Below are 21,909 nucleotides of genomic sequence, written 5' to 3' on the forward strand. Positions count from 1 at the left end.
AATTCTTTAAATATTTTGAAATGAAGATGTTTGTAGAATCTACCCCTTGGGCCCTCATGGGAGTTTACATATTTAGATGTGCAAAAAACATCTCAAAACAAATTCAAACAATAAATCAAAAATAATTAAAAACATATTAATTTTCAAATAATTTATTAAATACATGCTGAGTTTTAAATATTTGATAATTACCCTCTACAATACATGGGGAATATAAAATAACCAAGTTGAAGTAAGAATTTATGTTATAATGGTGGCCTCGCCCCTCGCAGAATGTTCGAAGTAAAAACAGCCTTCAACAAACCCGATAATTAAATCTAAAAATAAAATTGTCTAAAACAATCCTAGTACTTATGTAAACCAAATGTGCTTAATTTAATACACATATCGTATTCTTTAAGGTGTAGCTTCTATTAAGTGTTCAATTTACCTCCTATAGACCTTAGAAATGGGTCGGATTTCCCAAGTTTTGATTTTTGTGTTTCTATGCTACCTCACATCAGTTTTTTTCTTGATTTTTCTAAGACCCTAAATGGGGTATGAGATTTGGGCTTCGAAAAAATCCTACACCCCACGCCGCACATTTTTACAGGCTTGGCAGAGTACCCCCCCCCCCCCCCCACACTCCTGCTTAACCACCCACCTATGTATACCCCTCTGATAAAATTAAATACATTTGAAAATTTACAGATATTTTTTTGTAATGTAAGGTTTTGTGATTAATTTTAAATAATAAAAACTAATATATCTTATAATACCATTTCAAAGAATTTGCTCTTATCATATATTAATTATTCTTCTTTAATATCATCTCATTTCAAGGAATGTTGCAATAGTTTATTAAATTTTTGATCATTGCAAAAAATGGTTTATTTTTCAACGGTTAATTTATGAAGAATGCTAGTGAAAACTAGTAATAATTTTTATCTGCATAAATAAAAATTCGGTGCTTTTAAACAAAAGGCCTTTTGAGCAATGATATCCCCCCTTATGGAGGTCATTTATAGTGCCTATAACAAATGACGTTATACTGGCCAACCTTTGGTTAATTAAAATGTATATTGATCTGCAATTGGTAAATTAGTCTGTATATTAGCAGCTATCATTGGTCATTTGTATTGTATGACGTCATTTTTTATAGGCACTATAGAGAGCTTCCCCTTAAGGTAAAATAAATAGAAAATAAGGGGGAAAGGTAATATTCTTTCTTATGCCTATAATTGCGGTGCCCTAACCCTGCGGGGCTACCCAGTACCGAATAAAACCCAAGGATATATTACATTATTATATACATATATATTTTATTTAATATTGATATGTCAATTTAAAATAAAAATATTTATAAGTATAAACGAAATGATTTTCTACAAAAGGTAGCGAATATCTTGATCAAAATTCAATGTAGCGGTATGTGTTTATATGCTATAAGCTATATGCCAGGGGAAGATGACATCTTCATTCTTCAAGTAGCAAAGCACAGAAATAAATGTTAGTTATGGAGTGTTTCTAGCAATTAGTGGTTACATTAACCTTTACGAGAAATTTTAGACATCTATCTTAGATAGCATCAGAGAAAAAAAATTACTCTTAATAAATTTGATGTCCCAAGAGCATTCAGACTGAACCGACATTGGAATTATTGGGTTGATGCTCAATCAATAAGAAAATTAAGCTGCTATCTTTTAAACAATGTCATTTCCCTTCAGAATAGACAGACGGACGAACGAATTTAGTTACAGATAGGCTTCGCTAGTAAAAATACATTTTTTTTACACAATTACAATTATTGTATCTGGAGCTGTAACTTTTTTTGTACCTATCTTAGGTTAAGTCAGATTTAGTAATTAAATCCCGCGGCGAAAGTACCCCGTAGGGATAGGGGTTGCATGGTTAGACACAACCTCATGGGCTAGAAACATGTTTAAGTGAGAACACTGTTTCTGGATCATGGAAATAAAACTAAGTAGTGGGTTTCGTCGTATTTTCGTAGTAATTTTTGATAGGTTAATTTTATTTTAGTTTAGGTTAGATAAATGTTTATAATTGCCCCGCGGGGTTAGAGCTCCCCACAGGAGCTAGAAATAGGAGGAAAGCTACTGTGAAAATATGACGAAACTCGCTACTTCATTTTCTTTTTAATCCGTCAATGGTCTAAATATGATGTACAGTACATAGTTTATAGAGTAGCTGCACATCCAATAAAGAATTTAATATATTAATATAATGGAAACAAATGTCAAAAATTTGATGAAATTAAAACCTTATCAAAATAAAAATACTTCCGCAATAATAATCCTTATCATTTGGTATTTAATTTTTATATTAATTAATTAAGTAAAATTTTTTATTTATTATTTAAATAATAACTTAGTATTAGAATTCTAGGTTTAGTCACTTTGGAGGTTCAGTAAAAGAGAAGCTTTTCTACATTTAAGCGAAGTGTTTCTATAATTGGAGTGTGTATACTAGCTTAGTCTATAGCAATAACCACACTACCAGAAAGTCAATGCGTCCGTTTAAATATGTTGATTCTATTTACTTAAAGGGACTGTGAACGTAAATTTTTCTCATCTTAATATCAAATCTTAACATTATCTCATTCATAATATCTCACAGATAGAGCAAAACGCGCTTTTGTTTGCTTAAAAAACGGCTTTTTCTGACGATTTTTATAAGGTACGGGGAAAGGAAGAAATTTTCCGTATTATATAAAATGTGCATTAAATTGCTTTTTTCTCCCATTATAGCTAAAATTAAACTTTTTCACATAGTTCTAGATTTTTCCTAACAGTTAAGCTGACTTTTAACATAATCCTTGCTTTAATCCAATGTATAGTTACTTAGAAATTGATAAAATAAGCAATATTTTTTTATTGAAAACCAAATACAATAACAAAGCCAGAAACAGGTTTTTTATTAGTATCCAATTAACTTTAAATGGCCCATCTCTCGCCCACCTTTAATTACAAATTTGTAAATAATAAAGACGCAATATTTCTTTATAAACAGTCTGATAAAAGTGTAAACTAATTCTCCAAAGTGGGTTATTTATTGTTCAACACAATAAAAAAGGATATTATTATTTTATATAACCTATGAGATTCAACCCTTTGTAGACAGTGAGGTATTTTTTTTGTCAATAATACGAATTCAAAATATGTCTTTATTACCTAATTACTACGTTATAAAAGAACGAATTTGCAATTTTATAGCATATGATAAATCCTTAACAGTAAGTAAATTGTTTCAACTATATATGACAAGTTAAATATCCCTACAAACATTATAAGAAACAAAAACGTTCAGATTTTCCCTGTTTTTTCCTTTTTCCCTCTCAAAATACCATAAAATCAAGGCATTATTTCTGGATATTTTTGTGAATAGGACATTTTTGGTTGATCAGTGTAGTGAAATGTGCTTAGTAAATGTTAAGATTTGATAATCAGATGAGAAATTTTTACGTTCACACTCCCTTTAAAATAACAATTTTAAATCCATTTTAAATTGTGATTCCTTGGACAATTAGGAATGTTTTTCACAGCGTAGTATCTCTATGATTTCATAGTAATATGTAGGTATGTCCTTGATTTTAAGCAATTTTGCGATAGATTTGTAATAACTTTTATTGACACTTATTAATGACTACTTCTAATAAATAAAATCATTTTTACTTTTATATTTGCCAATATCATTTATTTGATCATCCATCTTTTTCACGTACTTTATTTTATGGATATTGTCATCCTTTTTTTTATCACTTTTCACAGAAGCAGCTTATAGTGCCTAATAAAAAATGACGTCATACAATACAAATGACCAAAGATAGGCCAGTATACATTGTAATTGAGCAATGGTAAAATATATACTGGCCTATCATTGGTCATTTGTATTGTTTGGCGTCATTTTATTAGGCACTAAAGCTGCTTCCTTTTCAGACAGTAAAACTTAATAATCAAATCACTGTAATATAAATAACTATATGTGTATATTTTTAAAATTTTAACATGAAACTAATGAATTTTATTGATTTTGATTGTAAACTAAACTAAAGGTTTTTATCTTTGAATCTTTTCCTCTCTCTCTCTCTTATCTAGTCAGCTAGTATCAACGATTTATTTACTGAAAAAGCATTCAGCAATTACAAGCTAGCAACATTTTGTTCAGCCAGGTATTGATGTTAAATTCATGATCCTTTTGATGGATAAGAAACACATTAAATTTGCAGCAATTTTTAAAAATCCGTCAGTAAACAAGGAATTAAGGAATCTTAAAGAACGATAAATTGATTTACATCCCTAATAAACAAATTACACCTTCTTTAGATTAAAATCATTGGTTGAAAAGTTTCTAACAAATGAACCAAAATTTAAAAAAAAGAACCCAAAAATTTTGAGCCAACGAATAACGGAATATTCTTTTCATCTTTAGCCTGTTGTATCTTTCCTTACAAAAATCCTCTAAAGTTGTAAGGTTTTTTGTTTGTTTGTCTTTATAGATCTCGCTAACCTCTTATAGCTCTGGGGATGGTTTTATGCAGTTTTTTTTTATATGGTTTTAGCATATTTTTCTGTCTCTTCCCTTCAAGTTTTTGGTCGGTGTAATTTTTATCTAAACAAAGCTATCAATTGATCAAGCAAATTGATTCTAAAATTGACTTGATTTTTCTTATCTAGCCTAGAGCCTATATAGTATACAGTATATATGTGATAACAAAATAATTGATAAACCAATATATGTACAGAAAAAAAGTTCACTTTTTTAACAAAAAAACTAAAAATGTTCTTTATAACCCTAAGAGGGCCCCATGAATAAAGTTAAAGATGAGAGAGGATCAGACTTGTGACCCTATTGAGAATTGGCCTACTATAAAACCACATTTTAAATATTATTTTATTTTTGAAAACATGCCCAATGATATTTAACCATATATGTTGAAACCCGAATCCCAAAGTAATTCAATAACCATCACAACTATATCTATGATAAAATAAGGATGACAACATCAATAAAAGCAAAGCTCTAAAATCAGAAGAATGGACAATCGAATTACAACTCTTATAGAATGTCAGAACCTAATCAGCATAATCATATTTTGTAATTCTAAACAAATTTGTACATAAAATTGCAAAATTGCGTTATTACAGGATACAGGTAAAGAACATGATTTTTTTTAGGATTTGATTATAAAGAATGGTTGCTAATAATATTTTACTTTGTTGTTCTAGAAATCATTATCACAGAAATTAGATGCAATAGAAATACCTTTATTTTAGATGCATAGGATAATTATATCATACAAAAAGTTGTTGTCAAAAAAGTTAAAAATCAACACATTATTAACGTGCGTACGAACGGACCGAACCTATTTATAGAAGAGCTTCGTTTTTACATTCATGATAAATGTAATAAAATTCACAAAAAGCCTGACTTCTTTTATAATTTGCTTCAAACAAAATGATACCCAATAATATAATATAAGGTTTCGTGATTCTTAGAATTTTATAGTTTTAAATGTTGCAATATTAAGCCGCGAGATGTCGACACTATTGTTAATGACAGCTGAATTTCAACAGCTTGCACGGCCAACTAAATTTTGTAGCCAAATGTAATTATTAGATACCAAAATTATAAAAATAATTTACAAAAAATGAAAACTAATCAATTTTAATTAATTTTAATTCTTTAACCTTTTTCTTGGAAAATCCGATATTTTATAAAGAAAATATTATTTATCTGATTCGTCATGCTTTGGCAGTAAATTGAAATATTTCAAAAGTTTGATCTTAAAATATTATAAGCTGCTTAAAAAAAATTAAATTCGTAAAAATTCATGTAGATTAAGGGAATATTCAACATTTTAAAATCATTATGTTTTTATTCCCTTAAAAGTTTTATATAAACAAATTGATTTTTAAGGACCCGACTCTTTCTTTTGCGATTGCGCGTTTTGTATAGGGTTGCCAAAAATATATCAACACTTCTATAAAAATAAAAAATTTAAACCTACTTTTTATAAAAGAAAATTTATACCTACGTATTTGAAAATTATAAAAAAAAGTTTTAAAATTTTAAAATTATGTAAATAATATTGAGTTTTGACAACCATGTAAAGTGAAAGGTGTAGGGCTGGCTAGGCCAAGCTGCGACAGCTAACCACATTCTATTTTAATAACCCGTGCTGCGTACTTGTCATGGCGTTCTTTTGTAAAAAAAATATTCTTTTGTTCTTATTTAATTTAGTTTATGATGGCTAATGTGTGTTATTCTGTCGATAAAATGTTGAAACAAGTGAATATTTATTAACTGATTTATATATATTGTAAATATGTTTGAAATAAATGATATTTATTTGTGTTTTTCATATAAAACTTAAGAAATTGTCGATGTAAACGTTTTTGATGATACAATGCTTGAATCATGATGATTTTACCAAATTTCATCACTTTTTAAAATTTCATATTCTTTATTACAGTTGTACAAGTAATTATTTCACTAAAAAAAACAGACCGTGATGCTTTAAAATTTAGCAAGTCCTTTTTTTATAGTCTAAAACAGTGGCGTGCGTTAGAGGGGTTTCTAATTCGCCCCTAATGCAAGATTTTCTCCCTCTACTCCACCCCCTTTCTCCTGGTAAATCACTGTGAACGCCATCAGCTATATTCCATCAGGTTCATATATTTGTAAAGTTTTGATATTTCCTCGTTTTTTTCAGCTATTCAATAAATAAGCTTTATATTGAGTTTTAGCTAACTAGGTGGCGTTTTTTCTATTTGTAGTCAAAATTTCTTAAGGACTTTCAATAAAACCCATTTGAATTGAAAATTAATTATAATGTTCATTACTCCAACTAACGTAATAAATGAACATGAAAATATTGCTCAAATTTAACATTAATGAGAAGCTTCTATTTTTTTGTTATAAAGGTGTGGTATTTTTTGGGGGATTATATTTATCAAGTAGCTTATCTATGTCCCCTTTTCGTAACCTGCCTGTAGTTCCTATTCAGAGAATTATATAGTCGTTTAAGTGACGACTGAATGTGGACAGAATGATACTGTGTACCTACTATATCTCTTTATGACATCTATAGTGATATAATTGGATATTTTTAAAAACAATCCCATCAAAATATATGACATTAAATACCCTTCTTGGAACTTACCTACCTTTTGTCATAATGCTTAGTTTAGAAATCTTTTTCTAAAGATTTTGTTTTTCAGAATAATGTCGTGTAGACTAATAGGCAGACCTTTATTAATATGTAAATATTCTACTTCTGCAGCAGCTAGCAGAAATATTTCAACATCTACAAAATTGCCAGCATGGTTTTTCTCAAAGGTAAGAGATATTTCTTATGTGAATGATGGGAAGAGATAGCTTAGGTCATGGAAAGAAAACGAATTTGCTGGTTTAGTCGCATTTTCACGATATCTTTTGAAAGGTTATATTAAGTTAGGTAATTGTTAATGATTGCCTCGCAGGGTTAGAGCAAAAATAGGAGAAAAGCTACTGTGAAAATGCGACAAAACCCGAAACTTTGTTTTCTTTCCACGATTCATTTGTTAGTGTTGTTAGTTCTATTTAATAAAATTGACATAGAATTGAAAGTACACGATCCGGCAAAGAACCCCCCCCCCCCCCCCCCCCCTACTCTACCTCGTTTGAAATTAATTGTAAATTATGGGTGGGTGGTAGTTTTTCTTCAGTTAGATTATATCTTAAGTCAGGTTAGGGCCCCCGCAAGTTAATCATCGGATAACCCTTCCCAACCATTATATTTAAATTATTTGATAAATAGGGAGGGGGGAAGGGTTAATCGTTTGAGGGTAAGCACAATTTATTTTAAGCAAAACAAATTCCGCTCCACCGTACCCGGAATTAATTTTTACAACTTAGTACCTACCTCAGCTCAAAAATCTTGTAATTAAGTAATCTTCTGATTAAATCTTTTAATAAACTTTGCATTAAAAGCTTCTTTTTGTATTAAGGAGAAAGAAAGGAGTGCGGGACACTCTACATTAATTTCAAAAGACAATTCTGTTTATGAAATAGGAAAGCGATATTTTAGCAACGTATTAGCATTAGCCTAAAGTATTTCCTTAATATTTAGTTGAAACGTTCATTAATTTGTACAAAGTTTGTGGTCATGACTATGTTGGTTATTACGTCCATAAACTAATTCTGTATTTTCAAAATATAAATACCTACCTAATGTAAAGTAATCAAACATTTCAATTTTCTTCATGGTAACTACCCTTTTCCTTTATTTGTGAAACCTAAAATAATCGCTGTTCTAACTAACAGTCTCTGAACGAGTAGTACCTAAAGACTGGCAAAGTTATTTAAATCAAAAAGAAGATTTGATTAGCTGTATAAATTCTTCTCCTGACATCAAGTAGGTAGAAACATTTTATTTTATATATTATGATTTGTTGTCATATTATGTTTAACTTTACAAGATGTTCGTAGATTTTTTATATGATATCCAAATTCAAAGTAGATCATATGCATTTGTTTGTGTCTTGTAATGCCTAACCCTACGACTGGGGGACCTATTTCTTCGGTGCCTTAACCCTTCTAAGCTAATAGTAACTAATATAATCTGATCTAATGTATTTCAATTTACTAGAATTTAGTGGGGGGGGGGGGGGGGGTTCTATGTTCCACATGGCACTATGAGGAAAACCTACCGTATTTTTATCGCCGAATTGGACTTATGTTAAAATATCTTAGTTTGTCTGCATAAATCTGCGGATTTTGCAATCGCAAACCTCCCATTGTAACTATTGAATTACGAGTCTCCATATATGTCGAATTTAAATATCTTAGTTAATAAAATTGACAAAAGGTGAATAATGCAAAAGTCTTATCATAATACAAGCTTGTGATAAGACACTTGTCAAAAGATAAGAAGTTGCTGAATACTTTTCAATAACAGTTTATTTAAGTAATTTTCTCTATAAAGTGAAATAATAGTACCAATATGTCAGTGAAGCTACTCTATGTTAAATGTATTTATGTCCTACTTCAGTAATGTTTGATTAGCAATAGTTTTAAATGGCTGGGACATTAGGACAAACGCCAAGTATATCCAATATTTTGACAATAAAGTAAAACTTTGTTTCTTGTCTTACCATGTAAAAAATAGGATCATGGAATGAAAACAAAGGTGCGGGTTTTTGTCAATGTAGCTTTTCTCTTATTTCTAGCCTTACGGGACCGTCATTAAAATTTACCTAACCTAACGTAGAATAACCTATTAAAGGCAACTGTGAAAATACGACGTAACCCGCTACTTAGTTTTCTTTTTTGATCCAAAAATATTTTATTGTTTGTTGTATTGCTCATGAACATAAATATTCTTAGTTATTCAAAAATTTCAATTATTGTCATGGGAACGAAAGTGTTAAGTTTGTTCAATTTATTCACTGCTTTCTTTTTAACCTCGGGATGCACTATTATTTGGTGTGTGTGGACATTCCTAAATTGTATTTCTTTTTAAGTATTACAAGATTTGTGTTAGTTTTCAAAGAAAAACTGCTGATATTTTGTGTAAATATTATGATCACTTAGCATAGCTACTATATCCTTCTGTCCGTCAAGCACCCTTTTTATCTTCATTTACTTCGCATTGCTACTTTTAGATGTTTATTATTCTTGTTCGAAATTCAACTTTTTAAAAGTCGCTTTGTCTCAATAGCTACTTTATAAAAAAAATTTAATTTACAAGACTTTTCTGTGGGGTCAAATGTTACTTCATTGGAGACACCTGACATAAATAAAAAATATGCTTTCCATTAACTTTTAAGTAATGACTATAGAATAAAATCCTTATCCTTATTAATTTGGGATACCTGCCCTTTAAGGATTATAATATTTAGGTCTGAGCATATTTCTAGATGGATTACTGCACGGCTGACGGCTCAGCCGTTTTGCCATTTTTTGGCTATCTAAAGAGCAAATTAGTCACAAAACCTATCTCCACAATACTTTTTGTTGCTCAAAAACCTTATCAAACGGTTCTAGCCGGTAGCTGTTGGTGCTAAAAATTTAAAAAATAGTTATTGCTATCATTTAACATGAATTAAACCAAGTGTGTTTTAAAAAGCTGATTCTTACGTAATTAATGATGAATTTGCCCTGAAAATGGGCAATAATAAACCCGGCTAAACGGCTGAGCCGCCAGCGCTTACTTTTCCAACTTTTTGTTCGATTTAGGGAAAAAGACCTACCAAGGATTACTCATGAAAAATTTCAGATCAAAATTCGAATTCTAAGTGCCATTTAATCATTGATTACGAGATGGTTGCATTCCCCCCCCCCCCCCCATATTACTTAATTGGGACACCTGTCATAAAAGTAATATTATATTTAGAGCCGAACACAAAGCCAGTTGGAACATTGTTACTGGTGGCGAACTTTTCACAGCTGTACATCTCTTTAGATATGACGTAAGCATTTTTCTTACTCTTTTTAAAAGCAAAGCTTTTCTATAATTAGGGTCGGTCCGTCCGTACGTCCGAGATAGATAGCTTTTATTCGTTAATTTAGGCATGTTAGAATTGTCCTATCGATTTCAAACTTTGCATGATGATTCCTGTAGTAGTTGGGTACGATTTAGAAAGCGTAGCAACTCTATAATCATTACCAGAATGTCCGTACGTCCATTTTAAACATGTTGATTTTTCTACTTTTTTAACAACAAATTTTCAAGTGTTTTAATTATCCGTTTGATCTGATTTATGGTATATTGATTCCTGGGACAACAATGAACAACATTATAAGCGAAGCAACTCTATAATTAAGTCAAAAAATGTAAGTATGTCCATAAACAGTATCCTGTTTTTAAGCAGTTTTTCAACAAATTTACCTACAATTTTGGTTCGACATTTATACATTTATGTTCCGATATTTCAGTTCAGATACTATACAAGTGTTAATGTCCGTTTGTCCTACCGTTTCAGTGCTTCGCTTTTATGGATGTTGTCATCCTTGTTTTAGTAACGGCTCAACATAAACCAAACTAAAATTAAATGACGTATAGTATGTTTTTTAAATTATATTTTGTGGCAACATTTATTCAAAATTGTTCATTTTACTGTATAATATTCAACTGTTATTTCATTAAAAGTTTATTTTAGCGTTAATACTCATTCTTATGGCCAGTTGTTGTATTATCTTAGGAGTTAAATTTTGCCTAATTATGCCAATTTTCCATTGGATAATATTTTTTAAAGGGACTAGTTATGAATGAGTGTTAAACTTACAAGCTACTTAGTATTTATTTTTAAAAATACTGTTGTCATTTTATGAAGTTTTTACATTTTTTTGTAAAATAAACTAAACTTTTTTTGACAGGGCTGGAATGATATTGACAGCACTCGTGCTGCAGTTAAGAATAATCAACAATATCTCAACTTAGATAGGTACATTATTTAAGTAATAGACTTTTGGGATGAAGACGAAATTAAAGAGTTTTTGATAACTAAATAAAGGCTGCCAATGGCAAAGTGACCGGCCCAACCCAGGTATAAGGTATAACCAACAAATGTAATAAATCTAAAATAATATTTCTGGGGCAATTGGAGAGGTCGTCAATTTTACGATGTGTTGCCCCCAAACGACAGCTGAAAACCATTTATAGGTCTCGTGATTTTTTTCCCGAATTAAGTTCGTTATTGGTATAAGCTGGGTCCAACCCCCTAAGGTCTTTCTTTCATCAACACGTTGAATCAAAACAACAGGGCCTGCATTATTCCAAATATGACACATAAACACTCGACACAAAAACTTAAATCCAATATAAATGTAAGGGAAATTATAAATAAGTTTATCTAAAATAATTCAAAATTGCCTAAAATTTGATAAAATGTGCAGGAGTGAATGTATATAATGTTGTATATTCATTAAAACAACTAAAATACAAAGTAAAAATGTAATTTAATTTTGTAGATCTGGCTTTCCCTTCATAACTTCTAAGAAAATCGAGCTTACAAAGGTATTACTAAATAGTTTTATTATTATTCGCTTAAAGAGGGAGAGGTCATTTTCTAGTAAATCCCGTAAAGGTGTGTGTTATAAGGCCTAAAAATAGTAGTAGGACGATAAGGTGCTCTATATATTTGTATTTCCTATTGAATAGAACAATAGGGAAGAAATTTTTTTTTTTTTTTTGATAACCGTACCTGGAATATCTGAAATTTCTATCAAACGCTTTGTTTGGCTCAAACTGACACAAATAAAAAAAAATATAATTATAATAAATCAACCTGTAAAGAATGACTTCTTCCTTTGTTTAATGGTATAGATTGTTCTTAACCTTTACCTTGTACCTATAGAAAACATTATTATTATAATTATATTTTTTTTAATTTTTGTCAGTTTGAGCCAAACAAAGCGTTTGATAGAAATTTCGTATTTTTTTTAGATAATCCAGGTACGGTTATCAAAAAAAAAAAAAAAATTTCCCTATTGTTCTATTCAATAGAGAATACATATATCTAGAGCACCTTATCGTTCTACTACTATTTTTAGGCCTTATAACACACACCTTTACGGGATTTACTAGAAAATGACCTCTCCCTTTGTTAATTTAAATTATTTATTTATTTTAAAAGTAGCTAAAATTATAGCTTCTTATTTGACTTTGAAAATAGTACCTACTTGATTTATTAATTATAGGAAGCATTATTATATGTTGGGATTTTTTTTTACGCTGCGCTGGCGCTATCTTCCTTTTTGGGGCTTTTGCTACTCTGTTAAGCCCTAACCACCCTTATTTTGGAGGGCTAATTTTTTTTGTTTAGTTTATTACTGTAGGCAAGGTTATATAGGTTACTTGGTACATTGGGGTGAAAGCACCATACGTTTTATCCCACTGACAATATGTATAACGACCCTGATTATATACAAGATTTGCTTCTAAATGTGTAAAAATTAATTTTAGAATTTTTCCTTCTGGCCAAGTCCTGATGAAAGAATTGGTGATCATGTTTATGATATCAGGTCTGGCTTTACTTTTACTTCAGTAGCGTAGCTACTCTGTAAATTAATCATGTCCTTACGTCTATTGAGAAATATAATCGGATCGTTGTTAATAGACATTTTTAAAGACTTAATGTCAAAATTAATACTGCAAATTTTGACATACATTATGTTCTACACTTGTTAAACTAGAATTTTCTGCATTTAATTCTCATATGTTAAAAAAATATGTATAAAACTGATTGTAATATCAGTGCTTATTATTGAAATATGATATTAAAGGGTGTGCATTTACTTCCGGACATGTTACTTCAGAAACGTTTATTTTTTCTCAATTTTTTTGTATTTCGAGTTTAAAATGGCGGTTATATTAATATGCGGAAGTGAAAACACACTTAGAAAGTAAAATAATTTAATTTAATTAAAGTTTAGACTCTGTTACTTTTATATGGTAAGATTTCATTTTTTAAATTATTCTTAAAGTTGACGAAATGATCAATATTTAAAAAAGAAGTTTTAAATAAACCTGTTTGCTTCTTTTTATAAAGCTATTGTTTGTATTAGATCTTTGCTTCTTTTTATAAAGCTATTGTTTGTATTAGATCTTACAAGCTAACCCCTGGTTCTCTTTATGATTGGAGCAATTATTGGGCCAAAGGAATCAAACATCGTACAGCTGTCAGGTATTATGACAAGACTTATTTTCCAGAGAGGGAAGGGACATTGGGCTGTTAAGTCCCAAATACATTTTTCTTTTTCGTTAGCTCTACAATTTTGGGGATTTTTATTGAATTTTGATGGTTTGTTTTTTTTTTGTTTCAACGTTTCATCCTCTAATTGTAATCTAAAGAATGGGTAATTTTGTATAGCATCATTAGGTATGTATATTAATTTATTGGCCATTTTCCCTTTGGATGCCTGCTTATTTTCTCTTTTTTTTCATCAGTTTTCTGAGGTCATCAGAACACTTTTTTACTCTTGATTCCTTGAAAGCATTTAATTTCATAAAAAATAAATCTTAAAGAATTATAGCCTTTCTATACATCTACGAATAATAAATGTTTATAAGTGCTCTTTAAGGTTGCTAAAAAAAATTCATTTAAAAAATCTTCTAATGTAATCTTTTAAATCTCCCAATGTCAATTTTTAAAATCTATGAAATAATAAGAAAGATTTTGTGTTGTAGGAAAGATGTGCCTTATGCTGGATTATTTACCCAATTAGGCCAACTACATACCATCTACCATATTTGGTAATTATTTTTATTTCGCATTTAAAAAATTTATTGTATGTTTATTAATGTTAATCTGGTAATAACCCTTTAATTGCCATTGGAATACCAACCTCCTAATGTTATTAACTGTTCAGTAAACGTACATACATGCTGGTTAGATTATGTTAGATTAGGTACAAGAGAGCCCTATGGGTTACATCTCCCGCAGTGACTGAAGCAAGTTACAAGAAAAGGGGGGAGGTGGTGATTATTCACTTGTGATTAAAGGGGTATTACCTGATAAAACTTATGTTTTTTTAATTTAAAGCTATAAATTAAAAGAATTGGGTAAGACTTCGTTATCTTTAGTGCAATACACCAAAAAATAGTGATTTTGCTGCGTGCAGGTGCTATGAAAGTCTGGCTGACCGGAAGTCGTGTCGCGAGGGCACCTGGGAGCATCCGGAGTGGAATGAGGTCGTCGCCAACACCGTCCCCCTCGTCACACAGATGAATACTCAGATAGCAGAGCCCCTGCCATTCAGCCCTACTAAATAATCCAATATTTTAATCATATTCTAAAAAAACATCTGAATATTAAATCGTTTCAATTACAGTTATCTAGATCTTAAATTGCAAATGTTTGCAATTTTTAAAAATAAGTAGCGTTGATTAGCATTAAAACACCAGTTCTAGAACTAGACAATTTTAGAAGTTAATAAAAAGGCACTAAGTAATAAGCAATAAAGGTTTTCAATAACACTGAAATTTCATTGTATGACTTTCCATTTATTAGTCAACAGTTTTGGAGAAATCTTTTTTTTAGTCATAAATGCCATTTGGCGGATAAATCGAAAAAATATGGAATAATTTTTTTAATCTTGTTGAGTGATAATCTGGCAATTATACCTTGCAACCTTTATTTCTTAATAATAACACAAGTCAAAAGTGTTCATTATCCAAACAATAATATTCTTGCAGAATCTAAGTTATCTGATTTTTCATGTCTAACCATCTTCCAGAAAGATTAAGTTTTTATATATTTATACATTTTTACACAATTCTTTGCATTTTATTTCTATTTTCTATGTACCAACAAGTTTCAATAAATGCATTTTAGAGTTTTACATATCAATATTTGTTAAGCCTGCAATGGTTATTTGTTTTTATTTTTATATTTTAGTGAATTTTTGTGCTGGAAGTTTTAGCATAATAGTTTGTATAAGCTATTAAGGAATTTTTTAAGCACTGAGGATCTAAGAAATGTAAATTTTTATTTTATTAAGTTTGTGATCGAAACACAACCCGATGAAATACCCTGGTGATTTTATTTTTGTTATAAATGATTTTGAGTTGAGTGAATGGGAAGGATCAATAGGCATAGAGTTATCCGGAAAAGACATTTTAAGTAACTAGGACCCATGGAGTTTACTAGTTATGAGTACAGTAACCAGATTAAGTAATGTTAAAGATAGTCTTGATAATTGGAATTTTAAGGTGTTATGTGAAATCATTTGTTTTGGTGTATTTTTTCTTATATGGACTGGTTTTTGTATTTTTACATGTCAAATTCAATGGATCCATTGTTGAACATAACCTTAAGATGTCTAATCTAAAATATTATTATCTCTATGCATTTTTTGTCTACAGACTAACCGGTATGATATGTGTTTACTTAAATGTGATAGTTATCTTATTGTATGCAGATTTCAAGTGTTGTATTTTTGTACAATATCAAGAAAAAACTAAATTATTTGTTCTAAAATTACAAATTTTTCTTTTTTTTCGGTCGGTTTGGTGTAAAATTCAGAATTATAAATTCTATTCAACTATGATGCATTTTAAAAATTTATCCTAAAATTAAGATTTTCCTTTGTTTAAAATCCGTTTTCCTATAAATATTTCAGCTTCCCCCTGAATTCCGTAATTCTCAAAATAATTTTACCTTTATACATTTAAAATTCTATGTAGACTTGAGTAGGCAAGGCATCCTCATCTTTGATTTCAGCAGGAAATAAAAACATCCAACGCACATGGGAAGCAACTTGGAGATAAAGAGCCAACATATCAAACAGCTGTCCTCTAAAGTATCTGGTTGATGAGAAAAAATGTTCTCTAAAATTTGAAATATTTTGTACTGAAATAGGTTTTAAAAGATTATGTTAAGCCTGTTACAGTATTAAGATTTTAAATATTTGGATTACATTTTTTATTTTGTAGAAATGGAGAATTTTGGTTTCCAACATCCCGTTTTAAAAAACAAAAACACTCCCTTAAAAATATTAAGCTAATTTTTATACCAATTATGGTTGTTTCTTTTTTGTGTGCAAAGATTATATTCCTTAATACTTCATTTCTCTTAATTTGTTGATTGAAGCCATAAAAAGAAAATGTGCGAGAACCAAGATCCTGAAGCTGAATAAATCTGAAGGTGTAAAAATCCACCAATATCCAAAGTGAATTCTGAATTGTTGTGAAATTAGATGAACCGAATGTTAAAAATAAAAATATAGTATTTTAATATATACAATAACAAAGTGATGAAGTTTGTAGCCTCCCAAGAGATGTTGACAAAAAAAATAGAAAATAGTGAATAATTTTATTTTAGCTGTCTTGTAGACGTAGTCGCCCCCTCATAGCTCGATGGTAAGATATTCTGTAGTATTGGGATTTATATGTTAATTTTTTATTTTATCTAGTTAACATTCAAGATAGAGGTAAGATATAAACTAATCTAATATTGATGATAATAAAGATTTTCTATTATATTGTGTAAATAAAATTTTCAACATAAAAATGCCTATAAATGGCAGTTAATTTCGTTAACACCTGACCAATTTTAATAATCGATGTTTCTGTCAATTAGACCACAAATTTGATTTCAAGTAGGGGCACATTGGATCTTGTGTCGACGGTTGATTGGGCTCTTTTAGAAATGTAGATTCTGGAAATCGTACAGTTGCTAAGCTGTTGTCGAGGTGTAGGGTGGGTCGATTTTATTATTTCTCAATGATATTCGATTTTTCGTGAAATCACAAAATAGTTAGATTTTTACAAGTCTCAAATTAGGATGAATGGATTGGTCAATAGAGTATTTAACGGATTCGAAAGCTAATAAAGAGAAGTCTGAATCCATATAAGGATAGCTTTTAAACTCAAACTTTCTGCTCACTTTGTTACTGAAAATCTTGCATAACATGTCGGGGATCTTAAGGAATAAGACAATAATTAATAAATATTAAATAAAATTACTATTTCGAATTTTGATTATTTGTGGAGAAGTTTAAACTTGCAACTCGAGTATCCAAATTCATTATACTTGCTCTTGATTAAATGGGTTAATGATGCTAAAAGCTTTATCGAACTTTTTTTACAGTCATACCTTACATTCCCTTCCCTCTACTACTATGCAAAAACGATTATTAATGAGAAATGGGTTATATCGACCCACTCTAATGTGATGTTCGGCATTTTCTTAAAGGGTTGCTCTTTACTAACATTTTTCTAATTTATTTTTCAGATAATTTATTGCACGAGACATCGCTTGTACAGCTTTCTGTACCAAGTGACAATCTTAAATTTATTTTAAGATTTGGATGTCTAGAAATAGCTCGCAACTAAATTTTTTTCGATTGACTAGTGGCAACGTCCTATATTTAGCCTCTAGGGGCTTTGCAAATATTCGTTTTGGATTGGTATTTTTTTCCTGGAACGGGTGTGACCTAAACTTCTTTTAAACGTGTAATCGTCAACGAGATTAAAGTTGGGGTATTAAGGTGTAGGAAAGTCGCGCACCTCCTTTGTGCGCCAATTTTCTTTTTCAGGGACGATTTTAGTCATTTCAGTGGGTGGGTAGACTCCACGGGAGGGAGGGGGGGGGGGTCCACCCCCCTAGGACAAAATCTTTAGATTTTAAGAACAAGACTTGGTTCTGTTTTTATGGAAGCTTTACCTTGACCCTAGGATGGATTTAGGCTATTTTTTATCACTCCATCCGTACCCTGTTGAATTTAAAGCCCTCAGATTTATGGGGTCGCAGCCGCGCGCGCTAGTTTCAATATGTAGCTTATTATTTGTGTTGGTCAATTATGGGTATTTGTCCCGTTATTAGAACTAGTATAACCAGGTGTTCTGTCATTTTTGCAAATTTACTTGGAAGTCGACACACAACTTTCGTGTATTTTCGGATATAGGATGTTCGACGAGTAAGGCATACTCGTAAATTGTTAGTTTTTATGCCTGCATAAAAAATCTGCATGAGTATATTGACATTAGCTTGAAGCGCAGCCTCTCTATTGTTCACTTTTGCTTTTATTTATTAGTTTTATGTTTGTAGGTTACTCTTTTAGATTTTGGTGTTTCAGTCCAGATGCGATATTGTTTTTTTTGTATTAGTAGCGCTGCTTGTCATTAAGTGTTAACATCTCTTAGTCTGTCGCTTTATTTGATTTCGAACTAATTGCATTTCAATTTTCCCGAGGGGATGGTTTTATGATCAATCCTAACCCACACCTCTTTATAGCTTAAAACCATCACTTGAGACTTCACTGAAAAAAAATACGGAATGTTTACGTAATTTTTGGGTACAAGCACATAGATTTATTTAGGATATATATTTTTGTGTAGTGGTCCGTTGTCGTCCTTGTCGTTTTAAATTCAAGGTCATAATATTTTGTAACTTCATGTTATTCCATTAAAAACGTCTTATTTCGTTTCCTTATGCTACAATTAATATTTTTTATCGATCGATATTCCATAAATCACTAAAGAATCCGTCGAAAATAAGCTAAAAGAGTTTTAATATTGGGAAAATTCGAAGAATTCGATAAGTATTTAGGAACCAATCGAAATGAAACGAAGAAATTCGCGAGAATAATCGGATAAATAAAACCAGTTCGAAATCGAAAAATTTTATGGTAGGTAGTTATTAAAAATTTCTTTTTTCTTAAAAAAGAAAACATTTTTAAATAATCTGAAAAAATACTGAGAAAAGAACTAATATGCAATTTAAAAATTTCTGTTTTATTTAAGCATTTTTTTTAAAAAATGAAAAGCATAAATAAAAATAATACAAATGCATAATAACTTAGTTCGGCAGAGTTACTATGAAGGTTTGGGAAGACTCGATGGCTAAAAGATCTTCGCCGTTGGCTCTAACCTCCGGAACGTCTTGAGGGAGAGGATAGCCATCGTTGTTGAGAGGGCATCCTTGGGGGTCTAGATAACCCGAAGCTAACAAAATCTGGAAGATAAGAGCGCGGTTCAGAGGTGCTGAATGGGCTGAGGACCAAGAGGGAGTCGTCCGTGAAGCGATGGAATTGGAGGCTTGGTCTGTAAGGGCTGCTAAGGACCTGGGGACTGCTGTACTCGAGGATTTTAGCATAATTTTGGAGAAAATCTCAATAAGCGTTGTATCATCAATAGCTCGATAATGTTGAGCTGTAGCTATGGAGCGCCATCTGCCTAAGACTCGGATATGATCATCGCTCATACCTAATCGAAAGGCAGATGACACTCCTAAGCTTTTAGCTGATTTAGATGTGATTTTATGCTTAAGTCCTAAGTTACTATAAATTAAGTTTACATCCTTCATTAAGGTGGAAGCTGAAATTGCGTAACGTCCATCCGCGACTAGGATTCTAAAAAATATAATTACCGATAAAATTTGTGACAACTTAAAAAGAAAAAATGTATGAATGTATTATGCTTAAAAACTCGCCTAGAAGATTTCGAAGTGGTACCATTCCCTGTACGGGGCAGCAGATAGCTCGTATCCAGACAGGAAGTATCTGATGAATACAACCGGAGCCTATTGTAATACAGGACCAACAATGAATAAAGACAATATTCTGATCCATTGAAAATCACGTAACTGGTGGAGCCCTCAAATCTAGAAAAATAATGTTTATGTTTTTGTGTAAAAAACGACGATATTCTAAATGAAATGCAGAGTTGAAGAATGTATAATAAATTTGAAAAACGATTTTCTGGTATTTTCTGTAACACTTTTACGTAGAAAAAATAGGTATTGGTTAAGAAATTATTTGTAATTATAAATATTTTAAACTAAAACATTGAAAAACTTGAAAAAATTTGCAATAAGATAATTAGAAATTATTTTGCAATTATAATGTAATTTCTAATTTAATATTTAGTAAAAATAGATAGAAAAGAATGTCATATGAATATCTGAAAAAATTCTGGAAAGAATTTATGGAGAAAGAATTTAAGAAAGATTTTCTTGTTAAAAATAAGTACCTAGGGTCAGTCTTAGAAGATCTGAAGGTTACGCTCATGGCTGGCGTGTCTCCTAGTGTGGTAACCGCTAGATCACAGGCTCTTAATCTTAACAGGTCAGATATGCGCGCACACAAGCTGTACTGAAGGTGCTGGGCCACGATTGCTCGGAGGGTCACAATTGGAATCTTAAGAAAACAAAGTTTCTATTAGAAAAATAATATTAAAGAAAAATACAAAAGCGTAAAAAACTCCATGTTTTAAAATAGTTGGCCTAAAAAACTAAATTCGAATTTTAAGAAATAAGAATTCTATTGGAGATCAATGTGAATATTAGAAAAAACGTAAAAAACTCCGTAATATTAAATGTGGTTTGGTCCGACAACTTAAAAATAGCTAAATAATAAGTATGAATCGAAATTTATTCGAAAAAAGGATTTATTGATTCATATGAAATAAATTACCTGATCTGGATTTTTTAGAAAAGGTGTCACGTGCTTATCGATGGCCAAAGTCAGGTACTTTATGGGCAGTTTAGGCGCTTTCTTGGTCAAAGGCTGTTCTGCAGAGGCTCTTCTTGTGATTCCCTGATACATTCTTTCAATTTGGGGGGTCCAAGGGGATTTCATATCTAAAGCACTGGCTAAAAAATCTATTGCGCCTGCCAACCCGACTACGGCGGATTTTTTAGCTGCGGAATCCTCTAAGTATTCAATGTAGGCGGCTAAATCCTTTTTTGAAAAATTTAACAGAGATTTATTTCTGTTTTCGCAAAATATTTCAAAACGGCGTAATGTACGATTGTGGAGTAGCTGCGTGGACTTAGTTCTAGAAGACGCTGTCAATTTTATGTGGCGTTTCCTTTTTTCGGAAAGGTTGTATTTCTCTAAAACTGACGGAAAATACAGAGGGCCTCTTTTTTCTAGAGGTCTATTGTCTTTAAAGGTTTGTAACTGAGCATTAAACTTATGGTAATTTACAGTGGAATGTTTGAAAGACGTTCTCATTGTAAAGATGCTGAAAAAATTTTGTACAATTCATTAAAAAACATATTGATTAAAATTGTGGTAAAGGAATGGCATAGTCTTTACCGGTATGAATCAATAAAGCGAGAGTTTTAAACGTCTTATGACCGTTGAAAAGATTATTTGGCGTAGAAGCAATGTAGTAAGGATCCCAGAGCAAAAAATTTTTTACAAAAGAATTAAAATAAGATCCTTTAACAATACAATTCCAGAAAGGGTATGTCGGCCATAAGGGCAAAACTACCACTGCTGTTATATCCTCATATAATTTTAATTTATTAAAAACACGAGAAAGGAGAGAAATCGGTGGGTGGATGTAGTAGCATTCTGAACTGGTCAGGGAAACTGTGAAAAAATCAATATCAAAACAATTTAGTTGGGGGAAGGGGGAAATGAATTTCTCTACTTTACAATTCTTAGATGTTGCGAAACAGTCAATGGAAATTTTGA

At 30.8% G+C, this 21,909-nt stretch overlaps 2 protein-coding genes across 6 annotated transcripts; one reads left to right on the forward strand and one right to left on the reverse strand.

The window, feature by feature from the left end:
• Positions 1 to 6,161: 6,161 nt before the first annotated feature.
• LOC145304124 (protein NipSnap-like) lies at positions 6,162 to 15,969 on the forward strand. Of its 5 annotated transcripts, none has more exons than XR_013873990.1 (11): positions 6,162 to 7,338; positions 7,989 to 8,050; positions 8,303 to 8,395; positions 10,376 to 10,451; positions 11,359 to 11,426; positions 11,953 to 11,998; positions 12,947 to 13,005; positions 13,587 to 13,667; positions 14,171 to 14,236; positions 14,605 to 15,352; positions 15,484 to 15,969. XR_013873990.1 is itself a non-coding variant. In XM_080145882.1 (10 exons), exons 1-10 carry the CDS (start codon positions 7,225 to 7,227, stop codon positions 14,753 to 14,755), a joined length of 816 nt encoding a protein of 271 aa, XP_080002008.1. In that variant the 5' UTR covers positions 6,162 to 7,224; the 3' UTR covers positions 14,756 to 15,969. The 5 variants fall into 5 exon arrangements, 1 of the variants encoding a protein (XP_080002008.1); XR_013873991.1 differs by having other exon boundaries at positions 15,848 to 15,969; XR_013873992.1 differs by having other exon boundaries at positions 14,605 to 14,946; positions 15,140 to 15,969.
• A 3,226-nt stretch (positions 15,970 to 19,195) lies between these two features.
• On the reverse strand, positions 19,196 to 21,441 carry LOC145304126 (uncharacterized). The gene is made up of 4 exons (XM_080145883.1): positions 20,899 to 21,441; positions 20,456 to 20,622; positions 19,917 to 20,087; positions 19,196 to 19,558 (listed from the first exon to the last, which is right to left on the reverse strand). Exons 1-4 carry the CDS (start codon positions 21,439 to 21,441, stop codon positions 19,351 to 19,353), a joined length of 1,089 nt encoding a protein of 362 aa, XP_080002009.1. The 3' UTR covers positions 19,196 to 19,350.
• Between the last annotated feature and the right edge of the window lie 468 nt (positions 21,442 to 21,909).

The sequence above is a fragment of the Acartia tonsa genome, chromosome 13 (genome assembly GCF_053477335.1).
Source record: "Acartia tonsa isolate MP-2025a chromosome 13, ASM5347733v1, whole genome shotgun sequence".
Lineage (NCBI taxonomy): Eukaryota > Metazoa > Arthropoda > Copepoda > Calanoida > Acartiidae > Acartia > Acartia tonsa.